Raw genomic sequence first — 17,469 nt, 5'->3', positions numbered from 1 at the left:
TTTCTTCTCCTTCATGATGCAACTCATCGAAACTACCTTACACTGGGACAATCTAGGCTTTGTGTTTGGATATTAAAGCACCATGGATTGGGGCCATCAATCAAATCTGACTCCTAAATGAGAGTATGCGTATGATAAATAGGTTTTCAGGAATAGTCTTGTCCCCACTTGTTCTTAATATTTTAAAAACTGCACAGGGAAAATCATGGGAGTTTATGTTTTCTGAAAAGTAATTTCTTAATTGTCTCTCAGGCACTTTCCACTACCCTGACATAACTGAAGTATGGTTTTCAAATGCAAGTTAGTTTATGGAGGTTTGATAGTCTCCTCTTTGCAAATGGCAGATGCATTTAAGTTACACTTATGTGTCCCTGCCTTTCAGGAATTAAAGGATCCATTATTTGTTGCTTACACCTAACTGACTTGATTGTATAATATATTTCTTCATTGATTGAAATGGTTGTTATAGAGGCTTTCAGGCATGTTCAAGGCTCAATGGGTGGACAAGGGAGAGGCACACATTCAATTCCCACTCCCAATGTCCTTCCATACATCATGCCTTCCCAGTCCCCCTGTTGATTAATGTGACATGGTGCATGATTGTGAGAGGGGTTCTATTCACATTCAAGCAAACATGAATAAAATCCTCCCTCATTACACTATAATGTTTTGTTGACCCCAAAACATTCAAATGTTTCATATAGCTTACTTTCTGCTAACTTCATTCTATTATCTCCTTGGCCTTTTGAACTTCTGTAGTATTGAGTTACATCTCAATATCAGAAGTTTGCTGTTGAATAATGATGAAGTGTTCAAATGTATTTCTGTGGCTCATTGGCTATTGTTTTATTAAACAGGTTGTACCTCTTTTTACAGTTCGCTGCCTAAGAACTACCAGCACATTCTGGCTTTAGCATTTGCTGTCAAAGAGATCAATGAGAATCCCAGCATCTTATCAAACGTCTCTCTGGGGTTCCATATCCTCAATAGCTACTTCAGTGCAAGAATGACCTATAAAGCCACCCTGAGCCTGCTTTCCAAACAACAACGGTTTGTCCCCAACTTCTGTTGTGATAACCAGAACAAGCTGATAGCTTTCATTGGTGGATCTATCTCTGAAATCTCTGTCAATATGGCCATTATTTCAGCAATGCACAAGACTCCACAGGTAAGCTCTTGGTCTAGAGATACCACAAAAGTGTTGCACCATCTTGATCAGGGATGCTGGAGGATTCCACTCCAAGCACACATGGAAATGGAAATTCACATGTTCATTCACAGTCAGGAAAGGAAATCAGGCAAGCACATATTATCTGTGTTCACCGTTCTTGTTTTCTTTTTTCTTTTAAAATTATTTTTATTCATTTTCCAAATTATTACAAATCAAACCAAATTTAATTTAATACAATTTCTTAAAATCCGGTTTCCTGCTCCTGTTCCAAACATATGATCATCATCATTCCCTTGCATAGCTGCATAATTTTTTTATATAGAGTCCAGTTGACATCCTTCACTTGCCATTAAACCATTCGTCCAGCTGGCCATGTTTTTCACCATACAAACAGCACCTCCGTTACATCTTATACATAAATAATCCATTTCACATGTGTAGTCCTTCATAGACATTGTTGTTCCAGAGCTGGTATGCTGGGAGAGTTAATTACTATCTTTCTTTGTTCACTTATTTGGATGGTACAAAGTCAAATTCCATTCCTTCCTCTGTTAACAGACTAGCGTATGAGCTGCAGCCATAAATAACTCACAGAGTGCATATCCAAACTCCGCCATTAAAATTCCGCTCTGGAGTTCTTCCTCTGAACACAGCTAAAAGCAAGATTTTTTTTCTCAGATTCAGCCTCTTTACCACATCTGTTCAGCAGCAGTTCATTCCCCCCTACTGCATTCCTGCATCAACACTCCTACTCCAGTCTATGAATAATTTTAAATAAAGTCCATTTAGCCTCAGTCAAGGGGGGGGGTATAGTAAAACCTTGTTAAATTCCTTTTTGAGCATAAATCAAAAGCCTCCCCCCTCTTTTCCAAAATAACAAACAGAATAACATAGCAGCGGCTACACACATCTCTTTCATTATGCAGGAGAAGACAAGAAAAAAGGAGGCCATTTGAAAACCATAAGAAAGCACAAAGCACCTTGTCCTCCCCCTTCCTTTTCCTGTTGCTGTGAGGATTCACAAGCTTCAAAGAAAAAATTCAGATACCTTGAAAGAGTGTCTGCACATGTCAGTCCAGTTCAGATGTAGAACTAATTATCAAACGGTACTTCCTGGAATTCTTCAAGCAGAGGGATGAAAAGCTATAAATCATGGGTGGTCAAATGCTTGATTGCCTGCATCATACTAGATTTCGCACTTGATTGTCTACAGGACCATTTCCAGCTCTGGGATACAAAGACACACTTTTTTGTTATGTGAAAAAATCTTATATGTTTTATTTCAGCTCACTTATGGATCATTTCTGGCAGTACAACATGGCAAAATGCTATTTCCATTTTTGTACCAGATGGTTCCCAATGAAGCCTACCAATACATGGGAGCTGTGCGGTTACTTCAGCATTTCAGATGGACATGGGTTGGGCTTTTGGCTGTGGCAGATGACAAAGGGGACCAGTTTTTACAGACCATGGTGCCAATGCTCTCCCAGAATGGCATATGTTATGCCTTCATACTAAGAATACCAAAATGTAATTATGTGGATAAATTGATAGAATTGCTCATACAACAGCGGAAAAACTATGAGATTGTTGCGGACAGAAAAGTCAGTGTATTCTTTGTATATGGAGAACCTCCATCCTTTCAGGTTTTGAGAATGTTGCTATTTCTAGCACCTTTCTTGTCACTGCCACCTCTGGGCAAAGTGTGGATTGTTACATCCCACTGGGATTTTGAATCACTGTCCATTCAAAAGATCTGGGATATACAAACCTTTCATGGTTCCATATCCTTCAGCGTTCATTCAAATCAGCCATTGGGATTTCAAAAGTTCATTAAGGGAGTAAGACCTTCCTGGGCCAAAGGAGATGGTTTTATCCAGGACTTCTGGGAACAAGCATTCAGCTGCTCATTAAAGTCTAATGAAGAGGAGGAAAGGGGAAATAAAATCTGCACTGGAAAGGAGAAGATGGAGAATATTCCTGGAATTCTGTTTGAAATGGACATGACTGGCCACAGCTACAATGTCTACAATGCTGTCTATGCTGTGGCACATGCTTTGCATGCCATGTACATGCACAGCTTTAAATACAGAACAATGGAAGAAGGAAGGAAATTAGCCGTTCAGAATATACAACCCTGGCAGGTACTGACAATTAAATACAATGGCTACAGAACAGATTAGCTTATGATCCATAAATAAAGGCACTTCTATCTTTGCATGAAACAATTCCAGCAGTAGGGGACTCTTTGGGGATGAGGGTATTCATTTTGATAAGCAGTGTCACTAATGACTTTTTCCCCATAGTGGGCCAAGCATTTGTCGCCTAATAGAGAGGAATGACAGTAAGCAATAGAAAGTGAACTAATACACAGAAGAAGACCCAGACAGAGTTTTAAGAATGCTAAAAATTGGAATATTTGGGAGGCCTAGAATCATTATTTATCCCTTTGTCAATATACTCTTCCAAATTAGGTCCATCACTTTCTAAGTAGGGTCATATTCAATAATAGTGCTAGAGAAATTGTGCACTTTGATGGAAATGGAGAAATGGTGGCCAGTTTTGATGTTACCAATTGGATGATGTTTTCCAATGGCTCAGTGATGAGAGTAAAAGTTGGAAGGCTAGAACCTCAAGCTCCTCCAGGCAAAGAGTTAACCATTCATGATGACCAAATTGTCTGGCACCAAAGCTTTAATCAGGTGAGACTTATCTTTTGAAAACATATTATTGCAGTCGAGCTTTAATTCTTGTAAAATCTCACAGAATATCTTTATTTCATGAACAAGGCCTCATCTCAAAGATGCTTCATCATCTTGATTGATATTTCATGAGGGCAGCAATGCATTTCTGATGAACTGTTGTTATTATTAATCAAGCCAATCAATTAAATGTATGGGAGCTGAACAAATTAGATAAGGAATTAGTTTTTCATTTACTTCCATGTGAAGTCCACTACAATGTACAAGTCCCATCATTCTTGACCACTGATAGCAGTTATAGTTATGTCTAGAGGGCAACATTTTGGCTACCTTATAAGCACACTGTAATCTCCCTCAATCATCCAGCACTTGAGACTAACTACCTTTTATAGATCCATGGCTTGATGCAGAACAAACTGAATGAGAGAGATAAAAGAAGTGCAGTTTTCCGCCATTCACTGATCTTTTTAATTCTGGCTGGTGTAAAGACTGACAATTTTGGTGCATGGGGACAATGTGCTTGGAGACCAATATCAGGTCATTATTTTTGTTTGCCAAACCAGCTCTGTCTCATACACCCCATTGTGTAGAATAGATGACTGGTCTTGCTAAAAATCCTTCATTTTCTTTACAGGCACTGCCAGTTTCTATATGCAATGACAACTGCTATCCTGGCTATAGCAGGAAGAAGAAGGAGGGAGAGAGATTTTGCTGCTATGATTGTGCTCGGTGTCCGGAAGGAAAGACCTCACACCAGAAGGGTAGGAGGAGTAATGTCAGCTTTCTTCCAGAGCTGACAGAGGCTGGGAATGAGAACAGACAAAGAGAGATAAGGACACTGGAATGTGAGCTGGAATGTGAGAGGGAGGAGGGACAGCCTAGCGGCATGGCTTCAGGGAACAGAGAGCAGGCAGCAGATAGCAATGGTAACCTGATCCCTGAGCATAGTGAGCAAGGAAAGGGGAGCCAGAGCAGAGATACACAAAATAGCAGTCTGAGCTCAGAAACAGAGGGAGGGAGGCCGGGAATAGCCAGCCCAAAAACTCGAAGGCGCAAAAAGGTCAGTGAGAGGAGGGGAAAAGAGCGGAAGCGAAAGGGCTTTTTCCCCTATTGGAGGAAGAGGAAGGGGCAGAGTTTAGACTCGGCAGCTGCAAACTTGGAGTCAGACACGGAGTGAAGGAGCTCCGGAGTGATTTACCGGTATGTGTTTGAGCAATAAACCTGAGATAATTACTACCAGAGTCTCGCTTCTCTGGGAGAGCCAAGCCATTATAAGTAATCAATAAATTTTATAAAATACACAGGGAACAGAACATAAAACAACATAACCTAGAGTCACAACCCTCCAAGCAGATCTTAATGCACTCATCAATTCAATTGGCAGATTTATATATATATATATATATATATATATATATATATATATATATATATATATATATGACCACCAATGATATTGCTGCAATAAGTTAAAGCATCTTTGAAGAGCAGCCACCGTATTGAGGAAAAGAGGCACAGCTGAAGTAAGTCCAAAAGACAGAAGGCTTATGAAAGTGCAATAAGCATACAGATGGAACAATGTACTTGAAGGGAAGAAAAAGCAAATGCAGAAACTCCAGTGAAATATATAAGGCTTATGCTGGCAAGAGGGGGCAATTCAGAGCCCAAAAACCTCAACACTGACGTCACATCCCAAGAAGGCATTGCCAGCCTTCACACACTCAGCAAGTTTAGGCCCTGCATCAAAAAGGGATACAAGATGCTTATTTCAGTGTAGAACCAGCAAGCAGTTCCCTAACAGGTCTAAGCTGTATATATGTTGTTGTTGTTGTTGTTGTTGTTTAGTCGTTGAGTCATTGAGTCGTTTAGTCGTGTCCGACTCTTCGTGACCCCATGGACCTGAGCACTCCAGGCACTCCTGTCTTCCACTGCCTCCCGCAGTTTGGTCAAACTCATGTTGGTAGCTTCAAGTGCACTGTCCAACCATCTCGTCCTCTGTTGTCCCCTTCTCCTTGTGCCCTCAATCTTTCCCAACATCAGGGTCTTTTCCAGGGAGTCTTCTCTTCTCATGAGGTGGCCAAAGTATTGCAGCCTCAGTTTCAGGAGGGCCTAAACTTGCTCAGTGTGTGAAGGCTGGCAATGCCTTCTTGGGATGTGACGTCAGTGTTGAGGTTTTTGGGCTCTGAATTGCCCCGTCTTGCCAGCATAAGCCTTATATATTTCACTGGAGTTTCTGCATTTGCTTTTTCCAGTGAGCACTCAGGGTGGATTTCCTTCAGAATGGATAGGTTTGATCTTCTTGCAGTCCATGGGACTCTCAAGAGTCTCCTTCAGCACCATAATCAAAAGCATAAATTCTTTGGTGATCAGCCTTCTTTATGGTCCAGTTCTCACTTCCATACATCACTACTGGGAAAAGCATAGCTTTAACTATACAGACCATTGTCGGCAAGGGGATGTGTCTGCTTTTTAAGATGCTGTCTAGATTTGTTGCTTTTCTCCCAAGAAGCAGGCGTCTTTTAATTTCGTGACTGCTGTCATGGAACCCAAGAAAGTAAAAAGTAAAAAAGCTATCTACATTGCAAACACAATAAAAATGGCAGTAAAAATCACACTAAAACAAAAAAAAAACAACAAATTAGAAGTATATGTTGCAAGCTAAATGAAAAAATTAAAATGCACACTTTGATTTCCTTCCTCCACTCTTACCTTGCCCTTCTTTACCTTTGTATATCCATCACTATTGTACTTATCCTTAAAAGCTCTTTGCCTCTCACACAAACACTTGCTCTCTCACCTGTGCTCTCATGGAGCCATCCCATGGCTTTTGCCTCTTATAGCTGCCAGACATCACTATGTTCTGCAAAGTGCACATGTAGCCAGAAAACAGCAAGAACTTTTGTCCATGCAGTTTGGACCACATGAGATTAGAAAGGCAGAGATTTGAGAAAGAATGGCATTTGTGAAAGGCTGCATTCTGAAGATATGGCTAAAAATGATATAGTAATCAGGAAATACCTGGTCATGGGGGGGAGAAGACTCTTAGCTATGTAAAGTGCCACTTCACCACAATCCACATGACCATTGTGGAACAAGATTAAACAAAATGATGCACACTTTGCAATTAATGGACTACCTTGGAGTTCGTCAAATAATTACAAAATGTGAAAAAAAAGTAATTTCATTCTGTGGAAAACTTAATTCTTTTTGATAAATGTTTGATAAATCTTGAAATACTTATAGCATTGCTTCCTTTCCCCCCCAGACATGGACACCTGTGTCAATTGCCCTGAAGATCAGTATCCCAACAAGGACCAAACTGGGTGTATTCCAAGGGTCCCAAACTATCTCACTTACAAAGAAACTTTAGGGATCATCTTAGCTATCTTGATTATTTCTTTCTCTTTGATCACAATTTTAATACTTGGGACTTTTAGGAAGCACAACAAGACTCCCATTGTCAAAGCCAACAATCAGACCCTCACTTACACCCTCCTCATCTCCCTCCTCCTTTGCTTCCTTTGTTCTTTGCTTTTCATTGGACAGCCTGGAATGGTGACCTGCCTTCTCCGACAGACAATTTTTGGCATTGTGTTTTCTGTGGCCCTTTCCAGCGTTTTAGCAAAAACCATCACTGTGGTTCTGGCATTCATGGCAACCAAACCAGGATCCAGGATGAGAAAATGGATTGGGAAAGGACTAGCAAATTCAATTGTCCTTTCCTGCTCCTCTATTCAAGTTGGGATTTGCACAGTTTGGCTATTTGTTTCTCCTCCATTCCCAGATGTGGACATGCAGTCATTGGATGGGGAAATCATCCTGGAATGTAATGAGGGTTCGGCTACCATGTTTTACTGTGTCTTGGGCTATATGGGCTTCCTGGCCATTGTCAGCTTCATTGTTGCTTTCCTGGCTAGGAAGTTACCAGACAGTTTCAACGAAGCCAAATTCATCACTTTCAGCATGTTGGTGTTTTGCACTGTTTGGTTATCCTTTGTTCCAACTTACCTGAGCACCAAAGGAAAATACATGGTGGCTGTGGAGATCTTCTCCATCCTGTCTTCTAGTGCTGGATTACTGGGTTGCATCTTTTTCCCAAAATGCTATATCATTGCGCTGAGGCCTGAACTGAACAACAGGGACCAGCTAATAAGAGGGAGAAAATGAAAGACTGTATGTTCATCTTTTTATTTTAAGACCGTATTTCTGAGATATTCAGGGAAGGCCCTTGGGAACTTGCTCCTAGAGAGGTTAGACTGGCTCCCACCTTGTTGTCCTGCCACTGGGAAGTGAAGACTCACTTGTTCCAACGGGCTTTTGGAAACTGAATGCTTGTAATGAAAGGGCAGGTGCAGTGCTGCTTTTATTATAACTGTTTTATGTTTTCAATCATTTCTATATATATAGTTTTAATTCTACCAATGTTTAATTGTTTTTTAACCAAGCGATTAACACCAGCTTAAATATCCAAATGGAGCTGCAAGCACTCAAAACGACAATTGAACATATCACAGATTAATCAGATAGAAATAAAAGGGGATGTGTAAATTATGCAGGATTCCTGAAAAAGAGAGAGGAGAAATTATTGCTTTTATTTTAAGTTGTTCTGACAGTTTGAAGATAGACCTGCCCCCATTGTTCTCCCTGAAATTGAACAGGTGCACAGAGTGGGTAGGCCTTAGAGCAAGAAAGGCAGATGCACCAAGAGACATTTTGAATGCTGCCAAACCAAAACTTTGATCCCTTTGATTTTAAATGCCTTACACAACTTTCAAGAACTTAAAATACAACTCCATTTCCAGATATGGACATGCACTCATTGAATGAGGAAATTATATTAGAATGTAATGAGGGTTCGCATACCATGTTTTACTGTGTCTGTCTTGGAGGTTACCAGACAGGGGACCATGCAACAATTGTGGCTCCTTTAAGAAAGGAAAAGGCTACCAGATTCCCCTCCTTCTTCCATGTTGGTGTGTAAGCGGAAAAGGATTCTGCAATTATACTGAAATGGTGTCTTTTCCCCTCCAGGGATGTTGGTGGTTGTGGGACAGGGGAAAGAGACTGGGCCTGGTATGCTGTTTTGTGTATAAAGAATATGTGCATATTTGCTTGGGCAGAGACGAGCCCTCTCCTTGCTGTGGTCTCTGTTCCATGTCTGCAAAGCCTAGGAGATTGGCAGGTTGCTTTGCTCTAAGTCTACACATTCTTAATAAAGTGCTAGAAGTGGCCATTCTGTTGTTTTTGACATCCTTCTTTAGTATCTCTGCATCCAACCACTCCTACATGCCCTCGGTTGGGCCTACGGTTCAGAATGGATGTTCTCCCTCAACATACCACAAGACCTGTGTCAATTATGAGCTGAGCAGTGACATAAGGCCAATCTATATGTTACGTTAGCTACATATCTGTGTCCCAACTGCTTCTCTGTTGGAGCCAGGTTGGAACTAGAAGGAATTGCCACACATACACACTGAGTAGACAGCAATGTTATTAGTTGTTGTTGAACCAGTTAAACAGTTACTCAACTTGTGCTCCTTGTTTATCCCAAAGTTGGTATCTCACCTTGTTATTTCTTCTTGTTTCACCTTGCTATTTCTTCTTTGATTGAAAATCTCTCCTGAAAAAGCACCTTTTCTCTGAAATATCTGCATAATTTCATTGTCCTCATATATACACAAAGCAGTATTTATTATTACTATTATTCTATTGTTATACATTAATTTCACTCCCAATAGTCCTTTCTCTGCTGTTTCCTTGCCCTTGCCTCCACTTTTTGCTCACTCTGTTTCCTCCTCGCATGACTACAGAGAGTAGAGTAACTGGAGAAGTCAGTATGCCAGGACTGAAGAACATTTGTGGGCCCAGCTCCAGTGGAGCCATGGGAAGGGGGCAGGCATGCAAGAAGACTCAAGTGTCCAGTATTGGGATCAAATCAGGCCATGACTTATATTGATTGCAGATGTAAGCCGGTTTTGGCATAGGCATTGAGTGTGTATTGTAAAATCGACCAACCCAATTGATTGATAGTAGGGGTTGATCACTTTCAGGGGTCACTGTATAATGTGCATGAAGTGCCCCCCTGGTGCTGGGGGCTCCTTACGAGCTGCCTGCAGAGCCCTATTTGGGCAAATTGCTCCAATTGCCTTAAGGCCAACCCTGATGAGACTGTGCAGTGTTTGGACTGACAAGCCCTGCACCTTCTAGGTCCATGGTACAGACTCCAGGACTCCAGAGCCAGGAGGCCCAGAGTCAGCAACCAACTGCACAGCTTCCCCAGCTCAAGGGTCAGGTCAATAGTGGTACGTGCTGCAATTAAATCAGAGGGAGAGTGCAAGTGGAGGGCTGGCTGAGGCAGATAGACCACGCAAGAGAGCTCTCCCAAGTCCTTTCCATTCCTTCCCTAATTCTGGGCTTGAAAAGAGCAAGGCAAGCACATGTACTGGCCTCACCCCTCCCATGCAGGGAAGTCTATTTCACACTTCACAGAATCCTGTATGCATTTCCTGGCACCTAGCAGGATGCAAGAGGAAGAAGCAACCCCTCCTGTCATGCTGAGGCTAGGGCAAGGAGCCGCCCTCTCCACCATGGCCACTCCATGCCACAGCTGCCACCCTGCCACAATTCCATGGGGAACAGGGATTTTCAGTCCATGGGCCATATTCGCATATGAGCAACCTTCCAGGGGCACAGTAGTGTGCAGGGCCAGAGTAGAGCATGGCTTGAACATTTGATATAAGTCTTATCCAGGGATGAGGAAGAAATTCAATTTAGTTTGCATTTAAATATCAACCTACTTAATTCACATTTACAGAAACAATGTGTGGCCAAAACACAAGCATTCTTTAAAATGTGCACGTTTCTGAATTTTTCAATGCAGTTCTGCAGCCAGATACTGTGTGCAATAATGCATAGACTAAAGTGTACTAGACTGGACTAAAGTGTACATAGAAATGCATATATTATTGAAAAGATTTTTTAAAAATGCATTATATTAAGGAACACTGCATTGCAGAAACGTGTATATTAGGTAAAATCGCATAAAGATTTGTACATCATGAGAAAGGCATACTAAAAAAAAACCAAAAACCTGGCAGCATATTTAGATATAGTCCCAGGCAAAGGTAACTTGCGTTCACCCGGCAAATTTCCACCAACTAGTTATTATCCTTCTAAGAAGAAAATAATTGTTCTATAATAGGGAAAACTCCTAGCAGTTCCACATGATGCAGCTGCAGAGACCAACAACACACTGGGGAATATATAATCATAACTGCTGTTTTTCATTTTCTCATACAATTGACATCCAGAGTCCATTAGCAAGATGACAATCAGCATCTGAGGACAGCTATAAATCACACATGTTACTAAGAACACAATCTAGACATAGGTAAGATGGTGCCAATTTTCTTTCTATGATCATTTGCTCTATATTTGTTTCCCTTGCATCCATCAACTTTTCCTGTCATGATTTTAAGTCCCTTCCCCCCACTAAAAAAAAAACTACTGTATATGTATCCCAGTTCTCATTCTTATTGCTCTATTCATCTTCAACTTCTCAATTCCTTACTGTAAAAAAGTCCCGTGTTTATTAGTTATTGATTTACACATTCATTCCTGCACACTGCCATACCCTAATGTACCTTACATTCTTTTGGACAAGCTGATTGAAAATCCTCAAGGTTACACTTCTTTTCTTACATTTTAAGAACAAGATAATAGATACCTGTAGGTGAAAAGAAGCACATGGCTATTTTTTAAGAAAAGGAAAAGGCATACTTCTTAAGATTTCCCTTCAAGAATACAGAGAGGAGATAACAAGAATATGCTGTTGAAAGTCACAGATTGATAAGGAGCTACTTTTAAATATAAGACTGGCACCCAAATTCCCTAGAAGACCACGTGGTAACCAAGTGTAGCAGCAGAATCAACTACGATTCTAAGAAGGCTGTAGCAAAACTGGTAATATCCTCATATGTGCTGTAGATGGAAACATACGTTTGGAGGGGACTTTTTGTCAATAAAATCATATTGGTGGTAGCTTTGCTGCTTGCAATGCTATGTCATACAGTATGCAAGACTCATTCTATTAATTGTTCCATATATAATGATCCTCATCCTATCCCTCATGAATTTTACCAGTCAGGAGATTTTGCCATTGGTGGGATTGTTTCTCAAGTCTACTTCCTTTATAACAACCTCTCCTTTTTGGAACAGCCAGCACAGGCCTTGATTGAGGAATCCATGTAAGATTTCCTTCCTTCCTTCCTTCTCTCTCCCTTCCCTCCCTTCCCGCACAAACTTCCATTTCTCTCTCATTCAACAATAGTTTGGTTCTCAATATCTGAGTGCACATCATTAAGATATTATTTCTTCTCCTTCATGCTGTAACACATTGAGACTATACACTGGGACAATCTAGGCTTTGTGTCTGGATATTAAAGCACCATGGATTGGGGCCATCAATCGAATCTGACTCCTAAATGAGAAGATGCCTATGATAAATGGTAGATGCATTTAATTTACATTAATATGTCCCTGCCTTTCAGGAATTCAGGTTTTTAGGCATGTTCAATGATCAATGGGTGGACAAGGGACGGGCACACATTCAAGTCCCACTCACAATGTCCTTGCATACAGTCCCTCTGTTGATTAATATGGCATGGTACATGATTGTGAGAGGGGTTCTATTCACATTCAAGCAAACATGAATAAAATCGTCCTTTATTACATTGCATTACATTACTGTTGTAATGTTTTATTGACAAAACATTATTTTTGTAAAGAAAGTGAATCTAACAATGCAAGGAACAGTATACTAAGGCCTTAAATGACCCCAAAACATTCTGATAATTTAAATATTTATCAGAAAACTATATGTTTCATATAGGTTACTGTCAGGAGTCCAGGTTCCCAGCTTCATACCGCAGTAAGCATAGGTAATTAAAAAGCAGGATTTATTGCAAAAACAAACAGATAGCTCCGGACGGCTCTAACACAGTCGATATTATCACTCAAGATGACCCTTCTGAAGACTCCTTCCAGTTTCTACAGAATATATTGAACCATCACCCCTTGCGTCTCTTGTTTTGCTTCCTATCCAGCAGCCCTCCCATTCACCAACTCTTCAGACTTATTAGATTAGCTCCAGCCTCTTCCTGTTCTGACAGACTATCTCTGTGCCTGTTTGTGACTGATTGAGCTTCCTGAGAGCTTTGGCTGTGTTCCAGCCCACTCTCAGTCATTTCCTCGGCAACTGGCATTCCAATGCCTGGAGGAGACACCCCTGTCTGCTTTGTTCTTTGCTCAATGTCAATTCTAACCTGTCTGTTCTTCAGCAGGCTGTGAAGTTCCACTAGGAGCTGGCTCATTCCTGACAGATACTTTCTGCTAGCTTTATTCTATTATCTCCTTGGCTTTTGCAACTTCTGTAGTATTGAGGTACATCTCAATATCAGAGGTTTGCTGTTGAATGATGATGAAGTGTACAAATGTATTTCTGTGGCTCATTGGCTATTGTTTTATTAAACAGGTTGTACCTTTTTTTACAGTTCGCTGCCTAAGAACTACCAGCACATTCTGGCTTTAGCATTTGCTGTCAAAGAGATCAATGAGAATCCCAGCATCTTATCAAACGTCTCTCTGGGGTTCTATATCCTCAATAGCTACTTCAGTGCAAGAATGACCTATAAAGCCACCCTGAGCCTGCTTTCCAAACAACAACGGTTTGTCCCCAACTTCTGTTGTGATGACCAGAACAAGCTGATAGCTTTCATTGGTGGATCTATCTCTGAAATCTCTGTCAATATGGCCATTATTTCAGCAATGCACAAGACTCCACAGGTAAGCTCTTGGTCTAGAGATACCACAAAAGTGTTGCACCATCTTGATCAGGGATGCTGGAGGATTCCACTCCAAGCACACATGGAAATGGAAATTCACATGTTCATTCACAGTCAGGAAAGGAAATCAGGCAAGCACATATTATCTGTATTCACCGTTCTTGTTTTCTTTTTTCTTTTAAAATTATTTTTATTCATTTTCCAAATTATTACAAATCAAACCAAATTTAATTTAATACAATTTCTTAAAATCCGGTTTCCTGTTCCTGTTCCAAACATATGATCATCATCATTCCCTCGCATAGCTGCATAATTTTTTATTTAGAGTCCAGTTGACATCCTTCACTTGCCGTTAAACCATTCGTCCAGCTGGCCATGTTTTTCACCATACGAACAGCACCTCCGTTACATTTTATTAATAAATAATCCATTTCACGTGTGTAGTCCTTCATATACATTGTTGTTCCGGACCTGGTGTGCTGGGAGAGTTAATTACTTTCTTCCATTTTTCAGTTATTTGCAGTGTTTATCGGGATGGTACAAGGTCACATTCCATTCCTTCCTCTGTTAACAGACTAGCGTATGAGCTGCAGCCATAAATAACTCACAGAGTGCATATCCAAACTCCGCCATTAAAATTCCACTCTGGAGTTCTTCCTCTGAACACAGTTAAAAAGCAGGATGTTTTTTTCTCAAATTCAGCCTCTTTACCACATCTGTTCAGCAGCAGTTCATTCTCTCCCCCCACACACACACATTCCTGTGACAGCACTCCTACTCCAGTCTATGAATAATTTTAAATGAAGTCCATTCAGCCTCAGTTGAGGGGGGGTCATAGTAAAACCTTGTTAAATTCCTCGTTGAGCATAAATCAAAAGCCTCCCCCCTCTTTTCCGAAATAACAAACAAAATAACATAGCAGCGTCTACACACATCTCTTTCATTATGCAGGAGAAGACAAGAAAAAAGGAGGCCATTTGAAAACCATAAGAAAGCACAAAGCACCTTGTCCTCCCCCTTCCTTTTCCTGTTGCTGTAAGGATTCACAAGCTTCAAAGAAAAAATTCAGATACCTTGAAAGAGTGTCTGCATGTGTCAGTCCAGTTCAGATGTAGAACTAATTATCAAATGGTACTTCCTGGAATTCTTCAAGTAGAGGGATGAAAAGCTATAAATCACGGGTGGTCAAATGCTTGATTGCCTGCATCATCCTAGATTTTGCACTTGATTGCCTACAGGACCATTTGCAACTCTGGGATACAAAGACACACTTTTTTGTTATGTGAAAAAAATCTTATATGTTTTATTTCAGCTCACTTATGGGTCATTTCTAGCAGTACAACATGGCAAAATGCTATTTCCATTTTTGTACCAGATGGTTCCCAACGAAGCCTACCAATACATGGGAGCTGTGCGGTTACTTCAGCATTTCAGATGGACATGGGTTGGGCTTTTGGCTGTGGCAGATGACAAAGGGGACCAGTTTTTACAGACCATGGTGCCAATGCTCTCCCAGAATGGCATATGTTATGCCTTCATAGTAAGAATACCAAAATGTAATTATGTGGATAAATTGATAGAATTGCTTATACAGCAGCGGAAAAACTATGAGATTCTCATGGAGAGAAAGGTCAGTGTGTTCTTTGTATATGGAGAACCTCCATCCTTTCAGGTTATGAGAATGTTGCTATTTCTAGCACCTTTCTTGTCACTGCCACCTCTGGGCAAAGTGTGGATTGTTACATCCCACTGGGATTTTGAATCACTGTCCGTTCAAAAGATCTGGGATATACAAGCCTTTCATGGTTCCATATCCTTCAGCGTTCATTCAAATCAGCCATTGGGATTTCAAAAGTTCATTCAGGGGGTAAGACCTTCCTGGGCCAAAGGAGATGGTTTTATCCAGGACTTTTGGGAACAGGCATTCAGCTGCTCATTAAAGTCTAATGAACAGGAGGAAAAGGAGAATAAAATCTGCACTGGAAAGGAGAAGATGGAGAATATTCCTGGAATTCTGTTTGAAATGGACATGACTGGCCACAGCTACAATGTCTACAATGCTGTCTATGCTGTGGCACATGCTTTGCATGCCATGTACATGCACAGCTTCAAATACAGAACAATGGAAGAAGGAAGGAAATTAGCTGTTCAGAATATACAACCCTGGCAGGTACTGACAATTAAATACAATGGCTACAGAACAGATTAGCTTAAGATCCAGAAATAAAGGCACTTCTATCTTTGCATGAAACAATTCCAGCAGTAGGGGACTGTTTGGGGATGAGGGTATTCATTTTGATAAGTAATGTTACTAATGACCTTTTCCCCATAATGGACCAAGCATTTGTAGCCTAATAGAGAGAAACAACAGCAAGCAATAGAAAGTGAACTCATACATAGAAGAAGACCCAGACAGACTTTTAAGAATGCTAAATATTGGAATATTTGGGAGGCCTAGAATCATTATTTATCCCTTTGTCAATATACTCTTCCAAATTAGGTCCATCACTTTCTAAGTAGGGTCATATTCAATAATAGTGCTAGAGAAATTGTGCACTTTGATGGAAATGGAGAAATGGTGGCCAGTTTTGATGTTACCAATTGGATGATGTTTTCCAATGGCTCAGTGATGAGAGTAAAAGTTGGAAGGCTAGAACCTCAAGCTCCTCCAGGCAAAGAGTTAACAATTCATGATGACCAAATTGTCTGGCACCAAAGCTTTAATCAGGTGAGACTTATCTTATGAAAACATATCATTGCAGTTGAGCTTTAATTCTTCTAAAATCTCACAGAATCTCTTTATTTCATGAACAAGGCCTCATCTCAAAGATGCTTCATCATCTTGATTTATATTTCATGAGGGCAGCAACACCTTTCTGATGAACTTAAGCATTGTTCTTATTAATCAAACCCATCAGTTAATTAAATGTAAGGAATTAGTTTTTCGTTTACCTCCATGTGAAGTCCTCTACAATGCACAAGTCCCATCATTCCTGACCACTGATTGGAGTTATAGTTATGTCTAGAGGGCAGCATTTTGGCTACCTTATAAGCACACTGTAATCTCCCTCAATCATCCAGCACTTGAGACTAACTACCTTTTGTAGGTCCATGGTTTGATGCAGAGCTAATTGAATGAGAGAGATAAAGGAACTGCAGTTTTCCACCTTTCACTGATCTTTTTAATTCTGACTGGTATAAAGACTGACAATTTTGGTGCATGGGGACCAATATCAGGTCATGTTATTTCTGTTTGCCATACACCCCATTGTGTAGAATGGATGACTGGTCTTGCTAAAAATCCTTCATGTTTCTGTACAGGCGCTACCAGTTTCTATATGCAATGACAACTGCTATCCTGGCTATAGCAGGAAGAAGAAGGAGGGAGAGAGATTTTGCTGCTATGATTGTGCTCGGTGTCCGGAAGGAAAGATCTCACACCAGAAGGGTAGGAGGAGTAATTTTATAAAATACACAGGGAACAGAACATAAAACAACATAACCTAGAGTCACAACCCTCCAAGCAGATCTTAATGCAGTCATCAATTCAAATGGGAGGTTTCGTCTGTGTGTGTGTGTGTGTGTCTAAGAAATGTCAGACTTTAAAAATTATCAGTCAGTTTTTGAAATGGGTCTGGAAATGTACTAGAAGCTTCAAGAGAAGAGAAATATGTTCCTAATATTTACTTCTGAATAAGATATGAGCTGCCACATTTTGGAACAAGTGAAATTTCGAAACCTTCAAAGGAAACCC

General features: G+C 40.5%; 1 protein-coding gene across 1 annotated transcript; it reads left to right on the top strand.

The window, feature by feature from the left end:
* Positions 1-1,006: 1,006 nt before the first annotated feature.
* LOC128398780 (vomeronasal type-2 receptor 26-like) lies at positions 1,007-8,040 on the top strand. The gene is made up of 5 exons (XM_053360035.1): positions 1,007-1,168; positions 2,458-2,775; positions 3,646-3,873; positions 4,508-4,634; positions 7,139-8,040. Exons 1-5 carry the CDS (start codon positions 1,007-1,009, stop codon positions 8,038-8,040), a joined length of 1,737 nt encoding a protein of 578 aa, XP_053216010.1.
* Positions 8,041-17,469: the final 9,429 nt, after the last annotated feature.

Source organism: Podarcis raffonei, chromosome 13 (assembly GCF_027172205.1).
Source record: "Podarcis raffonei isolate rPodRaf1 chromosome 13, rPodRaf1.pri, whole genome shotgun sequence".
In the NCBI taxonomy this organism is placed as follows: Eukaryota; Metazoa; Chordata; class Lepidosauria; order Squamata; family Lacertidae; genus Podarcis; species Podarcis raffonei.
Note: the sequence above shows the minus strand (reverse complement) of the source record. Positions and strands in the feature narration are given on the sequence as shown.